Here is a 22,521-nt window from a genome sequence, read left to right on the forward strand (position 1 = left end):
TTTGCCATCCTCACTGAGTAGCTGTGCCACCTTTTCCTTTTTCTGCCTTTTACTATGGACGTACCTGAAGAAAGCTTTTTTATTGCTTTTAGCATCCCTCGTTAACCTCAGCTCATTTGCAGCTCTAGCCTTCCTGACACCATCCCTGCAATTCCATGATACCTGCCTGTACTATTCCTTTGTGGCCTGGCCTTCTTGTATGTGTCCTTTTTCGTTTTCAGGTCATCTCTAAGCTTTTTGGGAAGTCACATTGGCTTCTTGTGCTGTTTCCCCCCTTTTTTCCTTGTTGGAATTGCTTGCCGTTGTGCTGTTAGAATTTCCTTCTTTAGAAACTCCCACCCATCTTGAACACCTTTTCTCATTAGGGTCACTTGCCATGGAACCATACAGTACTTACAATTTTTCTGAGTTTATTAAAACCAGCTTTTCTGAAGACCAAGGTGCACGTATGGCTACTCTCAGCTTTTGCTTCTGTTAAAATAAAGAATTCAAGTATGGTGTGGTCACTTTCCCCCCAAGTTCCCGTAATTGCTACTTCATCCAAGAATCATCTCTATTGGTTAGAATCAAGTCCAGGATAGCTGATCCTCTGGTCGCTTCCTCCACTTTCTGTAGGAGAAAGTTATCTCCAACAAAATACAGAAATTTCTTGGAGGAGCTATGTTTGGCAGAGTTTGTCTCCCAGCAGATATCGGGATAATTGAAGTCCCCCATTACTACTACATCATGCCTCCTCGAAACATTGGCAATTTAGTTTTCAAAAGTTATATTCTTGTCTTCTCCTTGATTAGGTGGTTGGTAGTAGACTCCAAGCACTAGGGCCAGTTCTAAAGGGCGGCCAAGTGGGGCACTGGCCCGAGGGCCCCTGGAGCTACAGGGGTCCCTCCGCTCCCCTTCCGCGATCCACAGAAGCAGGACAGGAGCCGCGGATCACGGGACAAGAGCTTCCGAACCGCCCACCATCCCCCTGCTTCACCTACCTTTCTCTCTGCTGTCTTTTGTGGTTTGCCATCAATCAAGATGGCGGCCAAGGTTTCCCTAAGGGGCTGAAGCCTCTGCCATCATCTTGGTTGATGGCATGCATGTGTGCTACATGCTCGTATTGCTGCCATCAATCAAGATGGCTGCAGAGGCTTCAGCCCCTTAGGGAAACCTCAGCCGCCATCTTAATTGATGGCAAACCTGCGCGCGCTGCAGAAAACAGCAGAGAAAAAGGTATGTGAAGCGGGAGAATGTTGGGCAGCTGTGAAGCTTCTGCCCTGCTATCCTGCCGCAGATTGTGGAAGGGGAGCACAGAAGCCCCGCAGCTGGTCAGCCACTGTGAGAAGAGGATGTGCTGGACTGGATGAGCCCACGTTGGCCTGATCCAGCACTGCAGGGCTCTTTTCAGTTCTTAACCCACCATCCTCCATGAGGACTAGAGAGCCACCCTTGATCCCTGGTGCTGCTTCCTCCTCAGGACTGATAGGGCATTGCCTGGATTAACCACCCTCTAATAGTCTCCCACCCCCCGTCCCAAAAAACAAAACTGAACCAAACCCTCCTCGCACACTTGGGTCAATGCAGGTGGGCACCCCCTCATGCCACATCTTCTTGCAGGTTGACTTCAGTTTGGGCTCCTACCAAAAGAGCCCCCCTTCACCCTGTTTCCCTTCTCCCTCAAACATGCCTTGAGCCACCCCTGGCATCCTCTGCCCCCTCTGGAACTCCCCACACTCCCTGGGGAAGGACTGTGGCTGAGTGGGCAGAGCACCTGCTTTGCATGTAGAAGGTCCCAGGTTCATCTCCAGGTGGGGCTTGGGAAGACTCCCTGCCTGAAACACAGGAGAGCTGCTGCCAGTCAGTGTAGGCAGTACAGAGATAGATGTGCCCAATGGTTTGACTTGGTGGCAGGCAGCTCCCTATGCCCCCCCTTCATTGACTGCACCTCATACCCTGAGGCTCAGGTACATGGCCCCTCCTTTTGCCTTAAGATGCCGCTGGTGATGTGCACACACCATGCACTAATTAATGCATGGCATATCTATAATTATTATAGGTTTGTAGACTCTGTGGAACAACTGCCCTGGTGTGCTTTCCGGTGCTAGACTAGAAGAGATGTGTTCCATACTTGGGTTTAGGCCTCTAGTGCTTGGAGCACTCCAGGACAACACATTTTAAATAAACCTAGAAAATGTAAAAAGTGGAGGGATTTTTAAATGAGACTAACTAGTGTTTCCAGCATAAGGAAAATATATTTCAGAAGTTCTGTATTTAATCTATAATATATCATTTATAAAATGTAAATTTTTATAGGACAGCTTTAGATTTTAACATCACAGGATTTAGAAAAATGTTATTGGCTTAAGCAGAGGGTAATGGGAATGTACAATGTGGTGTGTATAGTGGAAGAACTATTTCTCCTAAGGATTATCACAGTTACCTAAAATAATTCCTGCAGTACTTTGATCTTCATCAAATCTAAACTTCTAGGTATTTGTGCAAGAGATTGGATTTATTATCTGGATAGACCATATTTCATGCTCCTATATTCCTCTAAGATGCAATGAGTGATTTAAATAATTCATTAATTTATATTATTTGGTGGACTAGTGTTAATGTTCATTTATTATTATTATTATTATTATTATTATATCCCGCCCTTCATCCCAGCAGGAGCCCAGAGCGGCAAGTAAACAGGACAGATCTGTCCTTGAGAGAACCTCTCTCTCTCTCTCTCTCTCTCTCTCTCTCTCTCTCTCTCTCTCTCCACACACCCCTCCCAATATCCCTAGGTGTCCATCTCTTGAAGTTTGCAAATAATTTACTGGGTTCTTGCACAGAAGTCGAGAGAAGGTGTTTTGGACAGGAAAGGCATTTTTTGTTTGTTTGAATGGTATGCTCCAAGCAACTGTGGTTGATACTTAATGTATCATGCTTTATGATGTCACTAGGGCCCACCCCATGACATCACTAGGGCCCACCCCGTGACATCTCAGGTTTTGGGATGCTTCCGACCTGGCAACCCTAATCAAATCGTAATTACCCTCCTGTATTAAGAGTTCAAGTTTGTCCTGCTTGTTTCCCATGCTCTGCACATTAGTGTAGAGACATCGAAGACCATGTGATTTGTGGCTTGGCTTCATTACTACATTTTTCTGAGGACTGTTACTGGGCCCTATTAGAGCCGATCTCTCTGTTCCCGTTACTGTGCATAAGCCTTCATCAGTCGTTACCACCAAGTTTATGTCTCCTTCCCCCTTAGGATTCAGTTTAAAGCCCTCCTGATGAACTTCTCCATGCTGTGGCCAAACACATTCTTCCCAGTCCTTGTGAGATGCAACCCATCACTTGCCAGTAATGGGGAATTTTTATATATCCACACGTATAAACATAGATATTAGAAGGTATATGTTTTAAAATTACAAGGAACTAAAATCCTAGCATTAAAATCAGGCCTGTGAGAAAGACTTGTTAGCAGGCAATGGTCAAATTCACCTCACTGTGAACTCCTCCTTTTGCCAAAACAGGCCTGTGTGTGATTAACTTTAATTAATGAGTATATTGTTCGAAACAAATGAGCATCTAACCCATGATTGATATATTAAATCGTTTGATCCTGAGCAACTAATTGTTAGTGAAAGAAATAGTTGGCAATTTTATTCTTGTTCTACGTATTCTGTAGAGCAATGGCTCAGACTAGTGGACAAACTTTGTAACAGTATCAAAGTAGGAATGAGAAACTTTGAGTTTTTAAGATGTCCTGGTGTGGTAATTTCAGTCTTGATAAATAGAATGCAAACTTTGTGAGTTTTCATGGTAAAAAGGGTATTCTGAAGTAGTTTGCCTTTTCCATTCCCCTGGGGCTGAGAGATAGTGGCTGGCCAGAATCCCCCAGTGCCTTTTTTAACTGTGTGGTCTCCAGTCATAGTCCAGTACTTTAATCATAACCCCTTCTCTATAGCTATGTATTTTTAAGTTAGGAATGGGATTTCTACGAAAATATAAGAAATAAGAACCCCTATAGCAAATTAATAGAACTGTGGTGCTCATGAACTTTCAGTCACCCTAAGTTGAGCCAACCCAACCTGGTATCGTTAAGAATATCACCAGGTGTACCTGGGTCAGCCTAGCTGATCAGGAACAATGGAATATAGAAAGTACCGGGTATGCATGAAAGCCCACTCTCATTGGTAGAATGTAGTGTATGGTAGTAACTGGTTTCAATTGGCCTGGAAAAGCATTAGTCATGGGGGACAGCAGAACAATGGTGATATTAGTAAGACAGACAGAATATTGGAATAAGAAGTATATTAAGACAATGACAAATTACGTGTTCATGTAACTAGAGAGTAGAATAACGTAATGTTTTCTGATTGGTTTGGAAATATTGCAGATAGGAGGAACTGTTATGTTATGTGGGAAGGAAGTTGTAGGATTGGTAAACTAATGTCACATGCGTACTTAGTGCTGTATAAAAGAGCCATGCAGCCTGTGCCTCACTGCAGTCCTCACCAGACACTCTGAGAGACTGACCCTGCGTACGCTTGTAAAGAATAAAGGCCTGCCTTTTTGCTTCACGCCTGTGTCTTCAAATTTCTTCAACGACCCCCAGTCCAAGATCCCAAAAAATTCTCCATCACCAGCAGTCCATCTTCCAGGAAACACAGCCCGTGGTCCCAGAATCCAAATCTCTCACGTTGGCACCACCTTCATAGCCATTCATTCACACAGAGTATTTTTCTTTCCCTTCCTACTCCTCTTCTAAGTACTGGAAGGATGGATGAAATAACTATCTGGCCCCCAAAGTCCTTGAGTCTCCTTCCCAGAGCTTCAAAGTCTGATATGATTTCTTCATAGCTTCGTTTGGCAGTATCATTTGTTCCCACATGGATGACGAGAAAGGGATACCTGTCGGTGGGCTTGATGAGTGATGGCAACCCTTCCATCACATCTCTAATCTGTCCTCCTGGTAGACAGCATACCTGGCGAGTCCACGGATCTTCTTGGTATACTTGGGTTTCGATCCCATGCAGCAGGGAGTCTCCCACTACTAGTACTCTTCTCTTCTTGTTGTGGGGCATGGTTTCATTGCCCCTGCTTGACTGAGCTTCAGCCTCTTGCTCGTTTTCACACGGGGTCTCCTGTAATTCTTCTACCCAGGCTGTCCTCCAGTCTCATCCTTGAGTGGTTGAAAGCTGTTCCATAGTTCCACTGGTGAAGGGTGTCTTCTAGCTCTTCTGCTTCTGTCACCCTTTCCCATGGAGTTTCCTCCACTTTGTTGCTCCTCTCCAAAGCAGCCTCCTCTTCTGCTACCACATGCTGTTGCTCTTCCACCTCCACTTCTCTTTGCTGCTGTTGTTCCAGTGTTGTCTAAGAACATCTTCTCTTATAGTCCTGTGTGGCCACCCGCCGTTCCAGGCCTCTCACTTTTTCTTCCAACAGTGCCACAAGCTTGCACTTGTTGCACATGTACACCATGTTGTTCTCAGGCAAGAAAACAAACATGGCACACACACTGCAGGTCACAACCACTGGAGTACCCTTCCTGTTCATACTCTCTTCTACCTTTTGTTTCTTTCTAACTACTTGTTTTGGAGTGGCCTGTACTTTGTCCTGTCCTACTTCAGGGTAAACTTGAGACTCCCTCTGGTATGCGGTGCACTATACAAGGACAATTAGTAATATTTTTTTTAGGGACCTCCCCCTTGATTTCCTCTGTCGAACTCCTTTGTCAAACTCCTGTTCCCTCTCCCTGTTCGCTTGCTGTCTGAAAACTGGCTTGCTTATATCTCCTCACCTGTGGACCAACTGAGACAGCTCCCTCTGCTCTACTCTGCTCAGTTAGGAGTCAGGGAACAGAATGAAAGTCACAGCACACACAGCTGCTGCTTGTTGGCCTCAGCAGTTCTCAGGCCACACCTTTAAGCCAATAGCTATCAGGCTACACCCCTTCCAATCAAGCTGCTATGGAGCCCTTCAGAGCACACAGCTTATAGCACATGGCTTCACAGCCCTCTTGGACTTTTTCCTTTCCTCCCTACAGCTCCTTTGTCAAATTCCTGTTTGCTCTCCCTGTTCACTCGCTCTGTTCACTTGCTGTCTGAAAGCTGGCTTGCTTATATCTCCTCACCTGTGGACCAACTGAGACAGCTCCCTCTGCTCAGTTAGGAGTCAGGAAACAGAACAGAACTTTATGATCTGTATCAGCTTTGAGTCCATTTCCAGGCCCAATTTACACTGCTGGTATAAACCATAAATGACTTCCCACATGTATCTAACTAGACTCTAAATCATCTTCTCATGCCTTCTCTGTGTGCCCCCAAATAAATGAGGTGAGATGGGCAGCCACTAGCGAGATGGTCTTTTAGTGGAAGGCCCTCCTCAGAGAAGCTCACCTGGGGCATTCATTATGGTCATTCCAGCACCAGGTGAACTCTTTTTAAAATACAAAAAAGTGCTTTTTACATCTTTTATCATTAACTTTAATCTGGTTTTATTCTGCTCTTAACTGTAATACAGATGAACATTACATATTGTCCCAATTCATATTGCATCATACTTGTGTAGTAACATCACGTACTTGAGCCTTATACATCAATTTGCTGAACTGGTATGATGAGAGGAAAGATAAGGAAGCAAGACAAGATAGGGCTATTGAGAGAAAGGATCTTAAGAAACCTCACTAAACTTAAGACCAGGAGGAGCTGCAAGCTGCTTGTGTATGTGAGGTACGAATACTAGTTAGGCTAACTAGGAATTATAGTGGCTAGCAGAAAAGGGTTGATACTGATTGGAAAAGCAGAAACTTGATGGAACAAGGAACTTCATATGGGTGCATGCAATCTTCTAGATAACCTGTATGTTTCTCCCTGCAAGTCATATCACAGCTTGGAGAGGTGGAATTTGGGTAAAAGAGTTAACCCCCCTTCCCCACCACCATAACATGGAACTGAACCAATCCCACCTACAGCTGCTGTTAATTTTTTAAATACATAGGAAATCTGATCACAGATCTGCCAGTATCTCGGTTTTGCTGCCAATTAATGTACAGGGCAAAATAATTTCAACACATACAAAATACTTCAAAATCAATTAATAATTCATATGCCAGCATTGTTAAAATACACAGGTCTTCCATCTATTAAAACCCAGGTATATAAAAGCTTCAGTGAGATTGTGTCATATGGTGAAGGACAGACTACCAACAAAAGTAAGTGGGAATGTTAATTATTGAGAAAGGCAGTGTAAATTAGTCATGCCCAATCAGGATTTGCATCAAGTTATTCTGATGTCACCTTATGGGAGGAATGAAAAAAAAAAGGGGGGGACAACACACCAAAAACAAAAACCACCCAAAATGGCACTGGGAAGAAAACAGAAAAATATTTTTAAGGATTATCACCTGACAGGGAGATATTTATAAACCAATTGTCAGAGTTGAATGGACCTGTTAAATGTGACCATCCTTCACAAGCTTACTTTAACAAATTAATGTTCCATCTCTTAAAGAAAGCCTTCACCAGTCTGTTTTCAATCAACGCATATAGTATACTTAGGCATATAGCATACTATATCAATCTGACTATATTTCCACTGGGCTGGGAGGAGTTGGATGCAGCGGGGGCCCGGCCTGAGCTGGAAGGCCAGCAGAAGTCCCCTGCCACAGCCCCAGGACCCTGCCGGTGCCAAGAACAGCCAGCCAGGTGGATAGAGCCAGTAGAAGCCCCCAAAATGGGGCATTCCATGGAAGGCTGCAGGGGGGACTTACGCAATTTCCAAGTCCCTCTCGGAGCACTTCCCTGGGTCCTGATTCCCACAAGAATTCCGCTAGCTAATAGACTGGTGCAGCAAAAACATTTTCAGTGGTGGCCTATGTGAACTGCTTACTCCCTGGTAGGCCTGTTCATGGGAGCTGGCTCTTCTGTCCAGTGCTCCTGACAGAGCTGGCTCTCAGCTGGGCCAGCAGCTCCTGAGTGGCAAGTGGATACCGCAGAGCTTTCCACTGGCTCCTCCTGCACTGCCCTCCCTCTTGCCAGCTACCTGTCAGTTGGATTGTGCTGCCCAGTGTTAGATATATTAGCATCATATAGTGGACAGGATGCTGTTGAAGACATAGTCCTTTATTATATGCTGTGTGTGTTATGTGCCTTCAAGTCAATTACAACTTATGGTGACCCTATGAATCAGTGACCTGCAAGAGCATCTGTTGTGAACCACCCTGTTCAGATGTTGAATGTTCAGGTCTGTGGCTTCCTTTATGGAATCAATCCATCTCTTGTTTGGTCTTCTTTTTCTACTCCCTTCTGTTTTTCCCAGCATTATTGTCTTTTCTAGTGAATCATGTCTTCTCATGATGTGTCCAAAGGATGATAACCTCAGTTTCATCATGTTAGCTTCTAGTGACAGTTCTGGTTTAATTTGTTCTAACACCCAATTATTTGTCTTTTTCAGTCCATGGTATCCACAAAGCTCCCCTGCAGTACCTTATTTCTGGTCAGGACAAGTTCATCATTTGTAGAACTTCACTTTTAACCTTAGCAGTACAGGAAGAAGTTTGTACTATCAATCAATTTCTGTTTCTTGTTATGATGATCATTTGTTATAAACACAGCTTGGAATGAAAGTAGTTTTATATGAGAAAGTATATTTTGTTTATTCTAGGCTGATTATTTTGACATATTTGTATTTCTTCCAGATTGCCATATGTTTGATCTACTCAGATTTTACCATTCAGCTTCCAACTGCCATTTGTCCTGGGACTGTGGAAGGGGTTGGTGATGCTATGGCCCCATACATCAATCAGGAGATTATGGATGGCTTATTGTATGTTTCTGCATACTTAGAGGCAGGGAGCTCCACCTGTCCCACTCAGGAGATACTGCTCACATATTTTATTAACTTCCAAGAATTGTTACCTGAATTTGCTCAATTTTCTCTTCTTTCCCCACTCTTTTCTCATTTTGTATTGTGTATGTTAGAATGTGAGCCTACAAGCAGGGACTCCTATCTTTTGATCTCTGAAGACTTTGCAAATTTTAGGTTCTTTATAAATAATAATAGTGAAACTTGAGCCAGTGTGACAAGAGAGCCAGTGTGGCGTAGTGGTTAAGGTGTTGGACTACTATCTGGGAGACCACGGTTGGAATCCCCACACAGCCATGAAACTCACTGAGTGACCTTGGGCCAGTCACTCTCAGCCTCATGAAAACCCTATTCATAGGGTCGCCATAAGTCAGAATCAACTTGAAGGCAGTACATTTACATTTTGATGTTGAAAAAAATCAATTTGGCTTGATTTATGTAATATGTATTATCGTAATAGTAATACATTTTAGAGTATTTTATTATAAATATGAGAAAGTAACAAATATTTAATTCTTTTCAATTTGCCAGTGTAACAAGCTGTATTTAAAATCTCAGGACAAGTTTGTAAGACATATTGAAAACTATGTTGAAAGTACTTTATTGAAATCTCATTGAGCGTGTCTGCCAAAGTGACAAACACCAAGACAAAAAGAGTTTAAAATTTTTTCCCTTTTTTCAAAAATGTATCAAAAGTCAAGTTTGGGATATTTATATAGAGAATTAAATTATCAACTTGATTAATGGTCAAAATTATAATCGGCAATACTTTCAAAATGCATAATTATTAAAAGTGCTACCTATACAAACAGAATTGAGAGGGAGGGAAAATATGTTCCATTCATTCTAAGATGTTTAGAGACGTTTTAAGTTTCTCTTGCTTTTTGCACTTCCTGGCAGAGCATCTTTTCTGTTTTGTCGTTTAGCAGATGAACTGCTACATTCTCTTGACCCATGGAAGGCACATAGACATAAAATGCAGAAGTCAAATGCGCAGTCTTCCCGACTACAAAGTCCTCGTTTTTTTAAGGTTTGGAATTTTGCAGGACACCGACACCTTGGACAGGGTTTTAAAGCTTCATCACTGAAGAGTGTCTGGGCAACCTATACCAGGAGAACAGACATTTGATAAAAATGTTTTATAAGGCTCCAAATTACCTCATCATGATGTTTTACTTTCTAGACAGCTGCAAGAGAATGAGTAAATTGATTTTCACTGTAGAAATATATTAAGATAGAAGAGTCAAGAAGATTTTATTGTAGGTGAAAGATGTAGGGCAATAGACAATTGGTAAAAAGTTACTAGTAAAGGTCTATGGATGATATCAAATTACAGTTCTTTTAGCCAGTCTAGGGGCCATGTATAGGTATGGGAAGATTGGACAGAGAAGTTCCACTGCACAGCTAAATGCCTTTGCAGTTCAGCTGAATACCACTCTATCACTTTCCCTTCATTCTTTCTGTGGCAGCCTTCACTATATATCTGCTACTTATGCAACATTCATTGCTAAAGGATTCCCTTTCAAACGTATACATAGGTTGCAGTTTATTTCCTACCTTTACATATGCTTCTTGTTTACTAGCTGACTGAAGAATAGGGCTGCATCCCAGAGGTGTCAAAGAGTCATTACAAGAGGACTGCATTTGTAAAACCACAGGTTTAGCTTGAGCCTGGACTGGTCGCAGTGCAAATCTAGTCATCATAAGTCTAGTGGCAGCATCTTCCGCATCCAGCAGGCATCTCTGTTAAAGGAACCAAACACCACTAATTACTTACTTAAAACAAAATTTGCTGTTTACTATTGTATGTCAGCCATGCCTTTTAGCAGAAACCCTGTGCTAAGGTAAGCCATGACAAAAATTGACGTATACATAAGTCATAAAAAAGTGTTTTACAAGTGCAGTGGTTTTCAGACTTTCTACCCAAACAGAACCCTTTCCATGTACAATAATCTGTCATGGAATTCCAGCACAATGCAGAGGGTTCTGGGGTGTGTTCTACAGAACACACTGAGTTGATACAGGACACTGTCTAGGCCCTTTGACCTCCACATTACACCACATCAACTACATCACACACACAACAGTTCTTGTTAGCATATTGCAAGGGAAATTCAATAGTGATGTCCAGGTTATCTTCCAGGGAAGCTTCCCAGTGTGTACTAATACGGTTTGAAAAACACTTCAACTCAGAAAGGCAATAATGATTGCAGCAGGGGGCAAGAAAAAAAAACCTGTGACAAGGACCAGGTTTAATCCAAAACTGATCTGCCAGAAATGTAAAAAATCAAAACAAGCAAACACCCAAACAAATCTCTAAGTAATCTTAAAATAAGTTTTAAAATAAATGTACTTAAAGGGTGGCTAAACTCTAAAGACAGTGGGCGATATCCAGCTAAGTCATACTGAGTAGGCCCACTGAAATCAATCAAGTCTATTGATTTTAATAGGTCTATTCTGAAAATGGATACCTTGTATCTTTTAATCAATAAGTTGTTCATGTATGCAGGTTGGCAAATGTCATCTGATGAAGTTTCTATTATAGATAAGGGGTTTTATTCCTATTCCTGTTCAATCCATATGGGCTCCCCAAGCACTCTCAATAATGTCTATGCGATGGTATGTTACCTTAGCTTCAGCTCTCAGCTGTTTTATGTACAACTTCCTCCTCCGATTTGCATGTTTATCTTGTACAACAATTTCACGCCAGTTTTTGCTTACTTTCCACATACTGAAATAAAGAATTACTATCAGCCACTATTGAAACATTATGCTAGAATTTGGAGCTGCTTTGTCGCCAAGTAACCTGATTTGCATCGGTGTCTTCAGCCAAAGTAAGTAAATCAGCCTCAGTGGTGGCTGCATCACCAGATCAAGCAGACAAAGTGCTGTGCAGCTGACACACAGCAAAGGGTATTTACATGTTTAGTCACTTTTACCAATCACATCCTCTGCCACAGAGGGACAGACAACAATATTAATTTTTTTGTTTGCTAATATTAACAGTTAATACATGACATCTTTTATATTCTTTCAACCTATCATGAGACATATGAAACAATACTGTTGCCATGAATACTAATTATATGCCAAATTCCAAAATGTTAATTAATAAAGGTGTCACAAACATTTGTCATTTTGAAGAGAGTTACATAATACAAAACAGTGTATTCAACGAGGGCTGTAGGAGTGAACAAGTGGGATCTGCAACAAAATGTGGTGTGCACTGTGGAATGCTTCTATTCAAATTTCCAGGCACTCCATTCTATTCTTTCTCCCTCTGGTTTTTCATTCCTTCCCCCCACACTAAGCAGCCAGCATCCTGTGCCCACTAAGCATGTTCAGACTTCAGTTGTCTGCTTTGGGATTTCCCTAATTTTTCTAAATATTTTTGTTCTTCTGCAAACCCTGATGCTCCCCCAAGCCTGATGGTGCTTCCCTGTGTGTAGATGATGCCATTCTGGCTATGTAAGAATAGGATTTAGATAAATGAGTTGGCTATTAGTGTATAGGATTTCAGTTTTGTTATACTTGTATAGCATCATTAGAGAACACGCAGTGAAAGTTTATAATCTTCCAAGTTGTCTCTTTTACCTGCATAGGCTTTCCACGGTCAGGATATCTAAAATCAAAGTAAGAACATGTTTTAAGTCTCTCTCTCTCAGTTCTGTTAATATATCTAGTTTTTCAATGCCCATTTTCTTGCCAATGAGTTGAGCAACAATACATTTTAGCACAGACATATCAGCTTCATCAATATTCTTCAACAGGTCATTTTGCTCTGTTCTTTTACTTCTGTTTTGCATAAAAAGCTCATGCATTATTTGCAAAGCAGGGGTTCTTGATAGACTGCCAAGATTTGAAACCAAGCATTTATTGTCATCCTCATTAAAAACCAATTCATCATCTTCTTTGATAGAACCAGCAGCTATTTTTAGTTTACATTTTGAATTAGCAAGAGTGGTATCATAGTCTTCCTCTTTTTCTGATTGTGAGCCACGTTCTGAAAGAGTGGATAATCTTCTTGAGCGTTGTAGCTTTGTTAACTTTCTTTTAGAGTTTAGAATGCTAGATGATTCAATACGTTTTTGAAGTAGTTCTTGGAAAGATCCCTCATGTTCTGACAAGGAATCTCCAGATTTATCAAAGCCAAGTGAATTATAGCTGCTGCTATCAGGTGTTAATAGGCTCAAGTTGCTTATTTCTTCAACCGGAGGTGTATTTATTTCAGCTATATTAAGGTTAAATCCTTCTACAGGACTACTGATTGGTGTGATAAATCTATCATTTGTCTCAGACAATGTGCATCGAGGAGCTTCCGCTAACTCTGAACAAGTGGTTTGATCATTAAAACTAGTAAGAACACTGTCAATAAAAATGTTAGGTGTATTTTTGGATGATTTAGGCTGGATTGGAGATAAACAACCTGGTTCAGACAACAAACTACCTTTAGATTTTGAATCATCTATTGTAGAAGTCCTCTGCTGAGAGAAAATAAGCCTGAGTTTCTGACAACCAGATGTAGGGTCTTCACTTTTTAAAGTGCTGGTAGCCAAAGGCTTGTAGCTCTTTTCTTTTGGAGAATCCAGGGAACATTTTGAAATTCTTTCATCAAAACTAAGAAAGTGAGCTAAACATGTTTTTTTCCGACTATTCCCTAAAGATACTTGTCTTTCAGAAAATCCCAAAGAACCAACAGAAGCTGCTTTGGACACAAGCAATCTCCTGCGAAGTGACAAGTCTTTTTTAGCAACTTTGGGTGTTTCAAAGAAGTCTGTATGTACAATGGGTTCCTTTCTTTCTGATAAAATGATAGCATTATTTTCGTCAATGGAATACAATGAAGTGCATAAGCTGGAATGCGAATGTTTAGAATATTCAGACAGGCCTCTTTCATTCTGTTCACGTTTATGCTCTGCATCAGAATAATCAAAGCTTGGGTCTTTTAATGATTCATTGTATCCACTGTCATGAAATATGGAAGAGGAGCAAGAATCTTTAAAGCTGCAGTATCTTGCACTGTTGCCAGAAGAGGTCAGTCTGCCTCTTTTAAGAATACTAGATAGAATTGAGTGGCTTTCTGACATCTTGTGTTGGGAACTGGTTATGATCTGTAAAGTAAAAACAGCATTTTATAACAGAAATTAAAAACTTTTTTTAATGTAGGGAACCTGGAATCCATGGCTAACCAACAGAGCATTTATATAAAGTTATAAAGAGACAGAAGCCAGTCACCACAGTTAACACTGCTCACATGAGGTTTGATTATGTGCCTGTTATAAAGTTATATGAAAAAATGTTCCACTGTTTCTAATAAGAGGTCACTCTTGTCATCAGTTACCTCCATATAAAATACCATGACATTCACACTATTATTTTTGAATATGTGTAGTTTTATACAAAAAGCTCCCACTGAAGTAAATGGGAGATTCCCCCACTACCACCAGTGCAAACTGTAGGCATGGGGCTCTAATCTGGATCAGGACCACAGTGACAGATAAAGGATTAACATCCCCTTACCTTACACTAGGATCTAGATCAGCTCCTCTGCACTGGCAATTAGTGTAAAAAATCCTGTACTTAGACATAGCTATGTAGCTAACATAACATGTAGTTTGGCTCTAAGGGTTGTATTCAACGTAGCACTAAGGTGAACATTCCACCAGAGCAAGGAATTCTCCTTGCACGATAGAACATACTCCCCTTCTCCTTCCCCTGCATGTGCCCTAAATTTATTCTGCGGGTTCCCCCAACCCTCTGGAGCAGACTTGGGGATGGTGCTGGATGCTCACATGGGCAGGAGGAAGTCCCATTGTGCTAGCGGTAATCCTTCCACTAGCGCTTTTATTTAGCTGAATACTGCCCTTACAGCCCATCTGGGCAACTGTGTACTCTGTTCCCTCCAACTAGGGGCTTATCCACACAGGATCATTACTTCGTACTGAAGATGCTATTTTTACCTCTGTTTTCTATTTGCACTGTCCACAGTAAGGGCTAAATGCCAGCTGCAAACACAGTGTTTTATTTATTTATTTATTACATTTATATACCACCCCATAGCCGAAGCTCTCTGGGCGGTTTACAGCAATTAAAAACATTAAAAACAAATATACAAATTTTAAAACACAAAAAAACAGTTTAAAAACACAATTTAATTTTTTTAAAAACAATTTAAAAAGACATGCTAAAATGCCTGGGAGAAGAGGAAAGTCTTGACCTGGTGCCGAACAGATGTGTTGGCACCAGGCGTACCTCATCAATAACATCATTCCATAATCTGGGGGTCACCACTGAGAAGGCCTTCTCCCTTGTTGCCAGACTCCCACCTTCCCTCAGAGTAGGCACCCGGAGGAGGGCCTTGGATGTTGAGTGTAGTGTACGGGTGGGTTCATGTCACTAGAGGCATTCCATCAGGTATTGTGGTCCTAAGCCATGTAAGGCTTTATAGGTTAAAACCAGCACCTTGAATCGAGCTCGGAAACATACAGGCAGCCAATGCAAGCGGGCCAGAATCGGTGATGTATCTTCAAACCGTCTGGTCCCTGTTACCAATCTAGCTACTGCATTTTGCACAAGCTGCAGTTTCCAAACCATCTTCAAAGGCAGCCCCACATAGCATGCATTGCAGTAATCTAACTTGGAGGTTACCAGAGCATGGACAACTGAAGCCAGGTTATCCCTGTCCAGATAGGGGCGTAGCTGGGCCACCAACCGAAGTGCCATCGAGGCTACCTGAGCCTCAAGTGACAGAGATGGTTCTAGGAGAATCCCCAAGCTACGAACCTGCTCCTTCAGGGGGAGTGCAACCCCATCCAGGACAGGTTGAACATCCACCATCCAGTCAGAAGAACCACCCACTAGCAGCATCTCAGTCTTGTCTGGATTGAGCCTCAGTTTATTAGCCCTCATCCAGTCCATTGTCGCAGCCAGGCACCAGTTCAGCACATTGACAGCCTCACCGGAAGAAGATGAAAAGGAGAAATAGAGCTGCGTGTCATCCACATACTGATGGCAAAGCACTCCAAAGCTCCGGGTGACCGTACCCAACGGTTTCATGTAGATGTTGAACAGCATGGGAGACAGAACTGACCCCTGCAGAACCCCATACTGGAGAGTCCAGGGTGCCAAGCAATGTTCCCCAAGCACCACCTTCTGGAGCCGACCTGCCAAGTAGGAGTGGAACCACTGCAATGCAGTACCTCCCACTCCCAACTCAGCCAGTTTTCCCAGGATACCATGGTCGACGGTATCGAAAGCCGCTGAGAGATCAAGGAGAATCAACAGAATCACACTCCCCCTGTCTCTCTCCCGACAGAGGTCATCATACAGGGCGACCAAGGCTGTTTCTGTGCCAAAACCAGGCCTGAAACCCGACTGAAATGGATCCAGATAATTGGTCTCATCCAAGAGTGTCTGGAGCTGGCCGGCCACCACTCGTTCAAGGACCTTGCCCAGGAATGGAATATTTGCTACCAGCCTATAGTTATTAAGATTTTCTGGGTCCAGAAAGGGTCTCTTCAGGAGTGGTCTCACTACCACCTCTTTCAGGCAGTATTTTGTATTTTCTATTCACATTGGGAGGAAGGATCAATCACAAAGTTTCCTAATGACCACAACCTCTAATTTAACATTTCCACTCCCTCTGGTTACCTGGCAACTGAGCATGCTCAGTTTGTTCTACCAGTTAGTTTCATTTTTAAAAAACAACCCAGAAGTGCGATTATTTGTATTTTCACTGGTACAATACAGCTGAAATACAAATCTTTTGAAATACAAATTTTTGTTTGATCAGTGTTATGTTTTTGCACACAAGTTAGGGGGAAAAGGAAAATAAGGCAACGTTTGCAGCAACATAAAAAAGGCTTGCAGAACGGGAGAGAGCAGCTGTATATTGTTCTTCAGCCCATAGGAAATGAAATGAAAGGAGGAGGGAGTGGGCATGGAGAGGGGAAAGATTGATGCACCCGCCTAAAAGCATTGGAGCAAAGCATCTGCAAGCACTAGAGATACAGAGTGAAGACATTTTTTCCTTCCCTTTTTGTATTATCAGAGGATTAGGTTAGTATGGATTTACACGGGGGAAACTGCATGATAGCTTCTGTTTGCCAGTAACGTCATGTGAACCATGAGAATTAAAAGGGGATGTGAGAAGCATTAAACACACTAAACCACCATGTAGATGAGTCCTAGCTCTCATCATCATTGTGTTAGCAAATTATGAGTATTTATGACTCTACTAACCAAACAACATGGACATTTACTTTAATCTCACAGACAAAAATATATATCCAGTAGCTAATGGTCCCTGCTTCCAAAAGATGGCTAAGGCCAATTCTATGTTTACCTGGAAATAAGTCCCATTTTTATCATGTCTTTTATCTTCATTTGAGTGATCTGGCTTAGTGTTCTTGCATGCATAGACAGAGCCAAATATCTTTCTTATCAAAAAGCAGTAACATTTTGCACTGCAAATAGCACGTAGGATGTGTGAAAAGAGATTTTCCATTATGTTCCTAGGTGGTATAAAGGCTCTATTTAATTGCAAATCAATATGTTTTAATTGTTATAGTAGTCAGTAAACATGTTTGTTTTAAAAATATAAAAATTTAATCAAGCTTCCTATTTTGAAAGTATTGGTTTAAACTAGCCTTTGTTCTTGGCAATTTAAAATCAATCCACTCCATTCTCCCAAGGATTTGCTAATCTAATTGAACTGTTTGTTTTATTTAAACAGCTGACTTCTAAAACAGATTACAAATTAATTTTGAAATTTCATTCAGTTTTAAAAGTGGTTTGCCATGCATCATTCAAATCCTGTTCAAGAAAAAAGTCCCCATGGGAGAACAGAACTAGCTACTCAGTTCTGTGGCTCCTGGCCAGTATTTGCAAAAATGGACTGCCTTCAAGTCGACCCTATGAATAGGATTTTCATGGTAAGCGGTATTCAGAGGTGGTTTACCATTGCCTTCCTCTGAGTATTTGCAAAGGCTCTTAAAAAAATTTTTTTTTGTACTTACTCTGCTGGATTCACAAGGAGGCTGCAGTTAAATAAGTACTCCACAACTATGCAGGCATCACCTAAGATGCTGAGGGACAGAAACATCTGACATTACAAAACATAACAGAGATTTCTTAGACCTTAGTAATAAGCTCGATACGGTGGGCCAGAGTCTTTTAAGACTGCCTGGGGATCACAAGTTATACAGAACACAGCAGCCTATCCTGCAGTGAGTATTAGTTGGCAGTATAAATAACAGCTTCCGAATCCTGCACTGCCTTCCAGTTACGATCCAAGGTGGACCTATACATTCTGAAAATGGATTTGGCAATGCATATGTCAGATACGTGTTCCTCACCTTCATCCTACAGTTATGTTTGTAAAACTGCCTGTGCACCAATTACGGTAACAAGAGTACACAGTGATATGGATATTCCAGAAAATTTTGAAATATAAATTTTTCTGCTAACTTAAATTGAGAGATATCCTATTTTGCATGTTTGACTTACACTTAGCAAACAAAACTAAAGAAAAGTATATCATGTAAATTTTACATGCTATATAAGTATCAAAAGTTTATTCTAATATTTTCTTAAATATTTGATATAGGGCAGGGGGAATCAATAAAAGGTGCAATTAGAGTGTTTTAAACGTTCTTTTCAAACAAATGCAAAACTTTACTTGATACTTGTGAACATTTTAAGACATGACAATTCAGGCTACAATCATAGACCACTTACCTCTAAGTAAATCCCACTGAACCCAATGGGACTTCCTTCTGAGTAGACATATAGCCTAAGCTATTTCCCTTATATTGTTTAGATTTTAAGAGTGGAAATTAAAGGACTGAAAACTGTTAACATACTGATCTTAGCTGGCCTGAAAAGGCATGCATAGGATAAGGTTAATTGCAACTTTGATTTTAGAGATTTGACTAGGATAGTATCCTTTCCTATGGGAAATTGGACATATTGTGTGCATTCATAATGTTATGAATAGATTTCTAAAAGTGGATATTTTTCCTCCCCACATTACTGAGGGAGGACATATGAAGCAGAACTCACCATTGGGGGCTCCAGGTTCTGTCCAAAAAAGAATCTCTCCTATAAAACTCGGATTAGTTGATTTGTGCATATCAGAATTTGCATGACCAGTTTGTTGAGGATTTCAGAATTTAGAACAGAATAGAGGGGAACTGAAATTGAAAACAAAGGAAAGGAGAATAATTCTGTAAGGGAAAGTAGACATTGAGCAGCAGTCAGGAGGAGGAAAACAATATTTTTTGCTATCATTAATTTATAAATCTATGTTACCATAGAATACTGTGTGAAGTTCTGATTTCCTTCTCTTAGGCTACAGTCCTATATACTCTCTCTGTATTATAGAGGCTTATTTATTAAGGAGCACTGCCTGTTTAAGATAACATTTAATGCATTTGATGAAGTGGCCTTTCAAGTGTGTGAATAATAAATGTGTTACTTTTAAAGAGTAAATCATAAGACTGTTTTTTGCTGCACAGGACTTATATGACTGCCCAAAGAACAACTGAAATTGTTAGTGTCTTGTTTGTGAAGAAAGGCTTAAGTATTGGCGGGTTTACCTTACAGGAAAGATGTCTGAAGGAGAATGGTACAGGATTATATAAAAAATGCATATTAACAATTCTCAAGACAGAAGAACTGTGTCATCAGTGAAACTGACTATTCTGAACTTGCAACCAAGCAAATGAAAGTACATCAACCAATACATGCATTTACCTAGATTATTAACTGTTGCAGTTGTTGCTATGATCACTTGCACAGATGGCTTTATGATTGTCAGATTACAACCAGGAGGTTTCCCCTTTACTTTTAATCTACCACTGAATCAGAAGACTAGGCAGTTGCAGTTTCTCTGTCCTTCCACAATTCCCTCTTTTTGCTTGTCTCTCTTCCAGCTGTGGTAGAGAGCACTCTGATCAGCTATAAATCATGGATGAGTAGTCTCATTTAGTGGCAGATTTAGAAGTACAGAGTAATCTCTTACATGGGACCTGGAAACCTGATGACTTTTATGGCTTAGATATATAGATACTAGCTATGGTTTAGGAAAACCTCAAAATGGAATTGCCAAAGGCAGCATTTTTTTATTACCAGCTATCAGGAGTAAACAGGAAATTATCATCACCTGTGCACAAGATATCAAGTTTCCTCTTCCTCACTTGCTTGGAAGATATTCAGAATTTAGGAATATGATTGTCTACTCTAAGTAAGTAAGAAACAAACAAACCACTATCAGTATAAATACTGTGCCGGTAGAAGGCAGAATAGGCAATGGTGTGTGTTCTGGGAAACAACTGGGTTGGGGATATAGTTTGTTAGGACACAGCCCCCAGGATGCTCTATTTAGGTGGCTTGCAAATTGATGCAGGGTGACAAGGAATATATTATTAATTATGCCTACAAACATAAAACTGCAGTTGTAAATTCTTACTTTTAAATCTCTATAGTGACCTTTTAAAATACTTAATATAAAACCCAAGTGTTCATTTTAAGCAAAAGTATTAGAAAAGCAGGATTTTCTAGTGCAAATAACATATTCTCTTCACCCTCATCATTTCCACTACCAATACAAAATTAACAGCACAGTCCTACAGGTGTCTATTCAGTCAGCAGTAATGCCCATTGTTTTTTTGGGGGGTGTTACACCTAGATAAGTGTGTATAAGATTACAGTCTCTAACTACTCAACACATTATCTTCCAACTAATATTAAGTCTGCTCCATCATCATTCAGTACTGATTTAGAAGAGGATCCTGGCAGTGTGAGATCTTCTCCATCAGAATAGGCAACAGCCCAACTTACCTCGTTAATTTGAAAGCCAGGAGTGCTTCTCACGAAGTTTTCCTTACAGTTAAAATCAGAATACCTTTTTAACGGGGGGGAGGGGGGACTGTGGCGGTAAAATGGAGGAGGAAAGACATCCAAAATGGGTGTGGGGAAACACCAAGCCAAAAACTCTACCAAGTGTATATTGAAATATTTTAAATCATGAATGTGATAAATATAATTAGCACCAAAGTATAGTTAATTAAACCAGATAGCAGCAGAGTAAATTACATGCACTCTATTTTTTCTTTAGTATGTTGTCTAAAATTTAGTAAGTTGCTGCCCTGGGCTCCTTTTGGGAGGGCCAGATATAAATTAAATAAATAAATAAAATAACCATGACAGAAACGGTAATTTTAGGGGCTCATTCACCTTGAGTGAAATTCATCACCAGCAGTAGTCTCACACCCAAATCCTTGCACAAGTCAATGGAGATCATGTTCTGCCCCCCAAATGTGGAGCAGAGATTTGGGGGAGAGGGAACTGGAGAGTGTGGTTAAATGGGGCTTTTAAAAGGGAAGAACGAATTCGAGCCCATCCCAAGAACTGGCAGGCACTGAGGGCAAGAACTATGTTGAAGGGGCGCTGCTCTCTGCCTATTGAAGAAAAAGCAGCAACAGCCGCTCCGCGCTTTCCCCGCTCCAGCTCGCCTCAGCCTCAGAGCGTTGCCCTAAGCGAGGAAGCAACGCCTCCCTCTGAACTGCCCGCGTGCGCCTGCTGAGGCTTTCCCTCGCTCAGTTTTGAACTACCCGCCTTTCCCAACCGCTGTAGCTTTCCCCTCCTCCTTCTCAGTGCTGCCTCCTAGAAGAAGAGCTCAGAATAACGTAACACACTAAAGCATAGCTGAGGAGGCGGCGAGGAAGAAGTTGCATTTATTTGTTACGCAGGACAGGAACGTTTTTTTAGTCAAGCTGGCCGATAAGCAATCTGTAGAACTCTTCTCTGAAAAGCTTCTACCTGAAGTTCATTGTGGTTATATAGTCTTAAAACCTGACGTGAATGAAGGCTTTTTCCTGTCAATTTCCCACACACGCTTCTACCGTATGTTGTTGCCCCGCCTTACCCCAATGATCTTTCAGAACAACTAGCTTTCTTTTCTCCCCTCGGTTTTTTTTGCACCATACATTAACACTGTTGACACTTTGCGTTAATTAACGTGGAAGAACAACTTCTTTTCTCTTCCTCCCTTCCCCGCCCTTTTCCACAGTCGCCTTAACTATAGTGAATTAGAAGACCCACTTCGCCCTCTATTGAGCAGACGGGAAATGTCACCTTTCTCCACAACAGAGAACTGATGTACGAGTGAGCCCCAGGTTCAAATCCTGTCACGCCAGGGCCACGAACGAAGTTCGCTTTAGGCGAGCCTCAGTCCCCTTTCCCTATCTGCAGAGAGAGAGAATGTGTGTGAATGAATGTGTGTGTGTGGAGTGTAATAGCGTTGACAAAGCTTACAAAAAATATTGTGAGATAATGCCACCCTGGGCTCCTACTGGGAGAAAGGGCGGGATATAAATCAAATAAATAAATAATGCAAGTTACTTTGAAAGTCTAAAGTACTATATAAATGCTTGTTGTTGTTGTATGCCTTCAAGTTGATTACAACTTATGGCAACTCTATGAATCAGCGACCTCCAACAGCATCTGTTATAAACCACTCTGTTCAGAACTTGTAAGTTTGGGTCTGTGGCTTCCTTTATGGAATCAATCCATCTCGTTTGGTCTTCCTCTTTTTATACCTACTTCTGTTTTTCCCAGCATTATTGGCTTTCCGAGTGAATCATGTCTTCTCATTATGTGTCCAAAATATGATAA

At 41.3% G+C, this 22,521-nt stretch overlaps 1 protein-coding gene across 12 annotated transcripts; it reads right to left on the reverse strand.

Moving 5' to 3' along the window:
* Window positions 1-9,408: 9,408 nt before the first annotated feature.
* FBXO43 (F-box protein 43) lies at window positions 9,409-21,905 on the reverse strand. 12 transcript variants are annotated; one of them, XM_061604234.1, is made up of 8 exons: window positions 20,686-21,655; window positions 20,009-20,085; window positions 18,907-19,037; window positions 17,862-17,930; window positions 12,439-13,955; window positions 11,473-11,575; window positions 10,402-10,587; window positions 9,409-9,948 (listed from the first exon to the last, which is right to left on the reverse strand). In XM_061604234.1, the coding sequence occupies exons 5-8, from the start codon at window positions 13,929-13,931 to the stop codon at window positions 9,700-9,702; spliced, it is 2,031 nt and encodes a 676-aa protein (XP_061460218.1). In that variant the 5' UTR covers window positions 13,932-13,955; window positions 17,862-17,930; window positions 18,907-19,037; window positions 20,009-20,085; window positions 20,686-21,655; the 3' UTR covers window positions 9,409-9,699. The 12 variants fall into 12 exon arrangements, with proteins under 12 accessions (XP_061460218.1, XP_061460153.1, XP_061460126.1 ...); XM_061604169.1 differs by lacking the exons at window positions 17,862-17,930; window positions 20,686-21,655 and adding an exon at window positions 21,773-21,905; XM_061604142.1 differs by lacking the exon at window positions 17,862-17,930 and having other exon boundaries at window positions 21,082-21,656.
* Between the last annotated feature and the right edge of the window lie 616 nt (window positions 21,906-22,521).

This window comes from Rhineura floridana, chromosome 1 (assembly GCF_030035675.1).
Source record: "Rhineura floridana isolate rRhiFlo1 chromosome 1, rRhiFlo1.hap2, whole genome shotgun sequence".
Classification (NCBI taxonomy): Eukaryota; Metazoa; Chordata; class Lepidosauria; order Squamata; family Rhineuridae; genus Rhineura; species Rhineura floridana.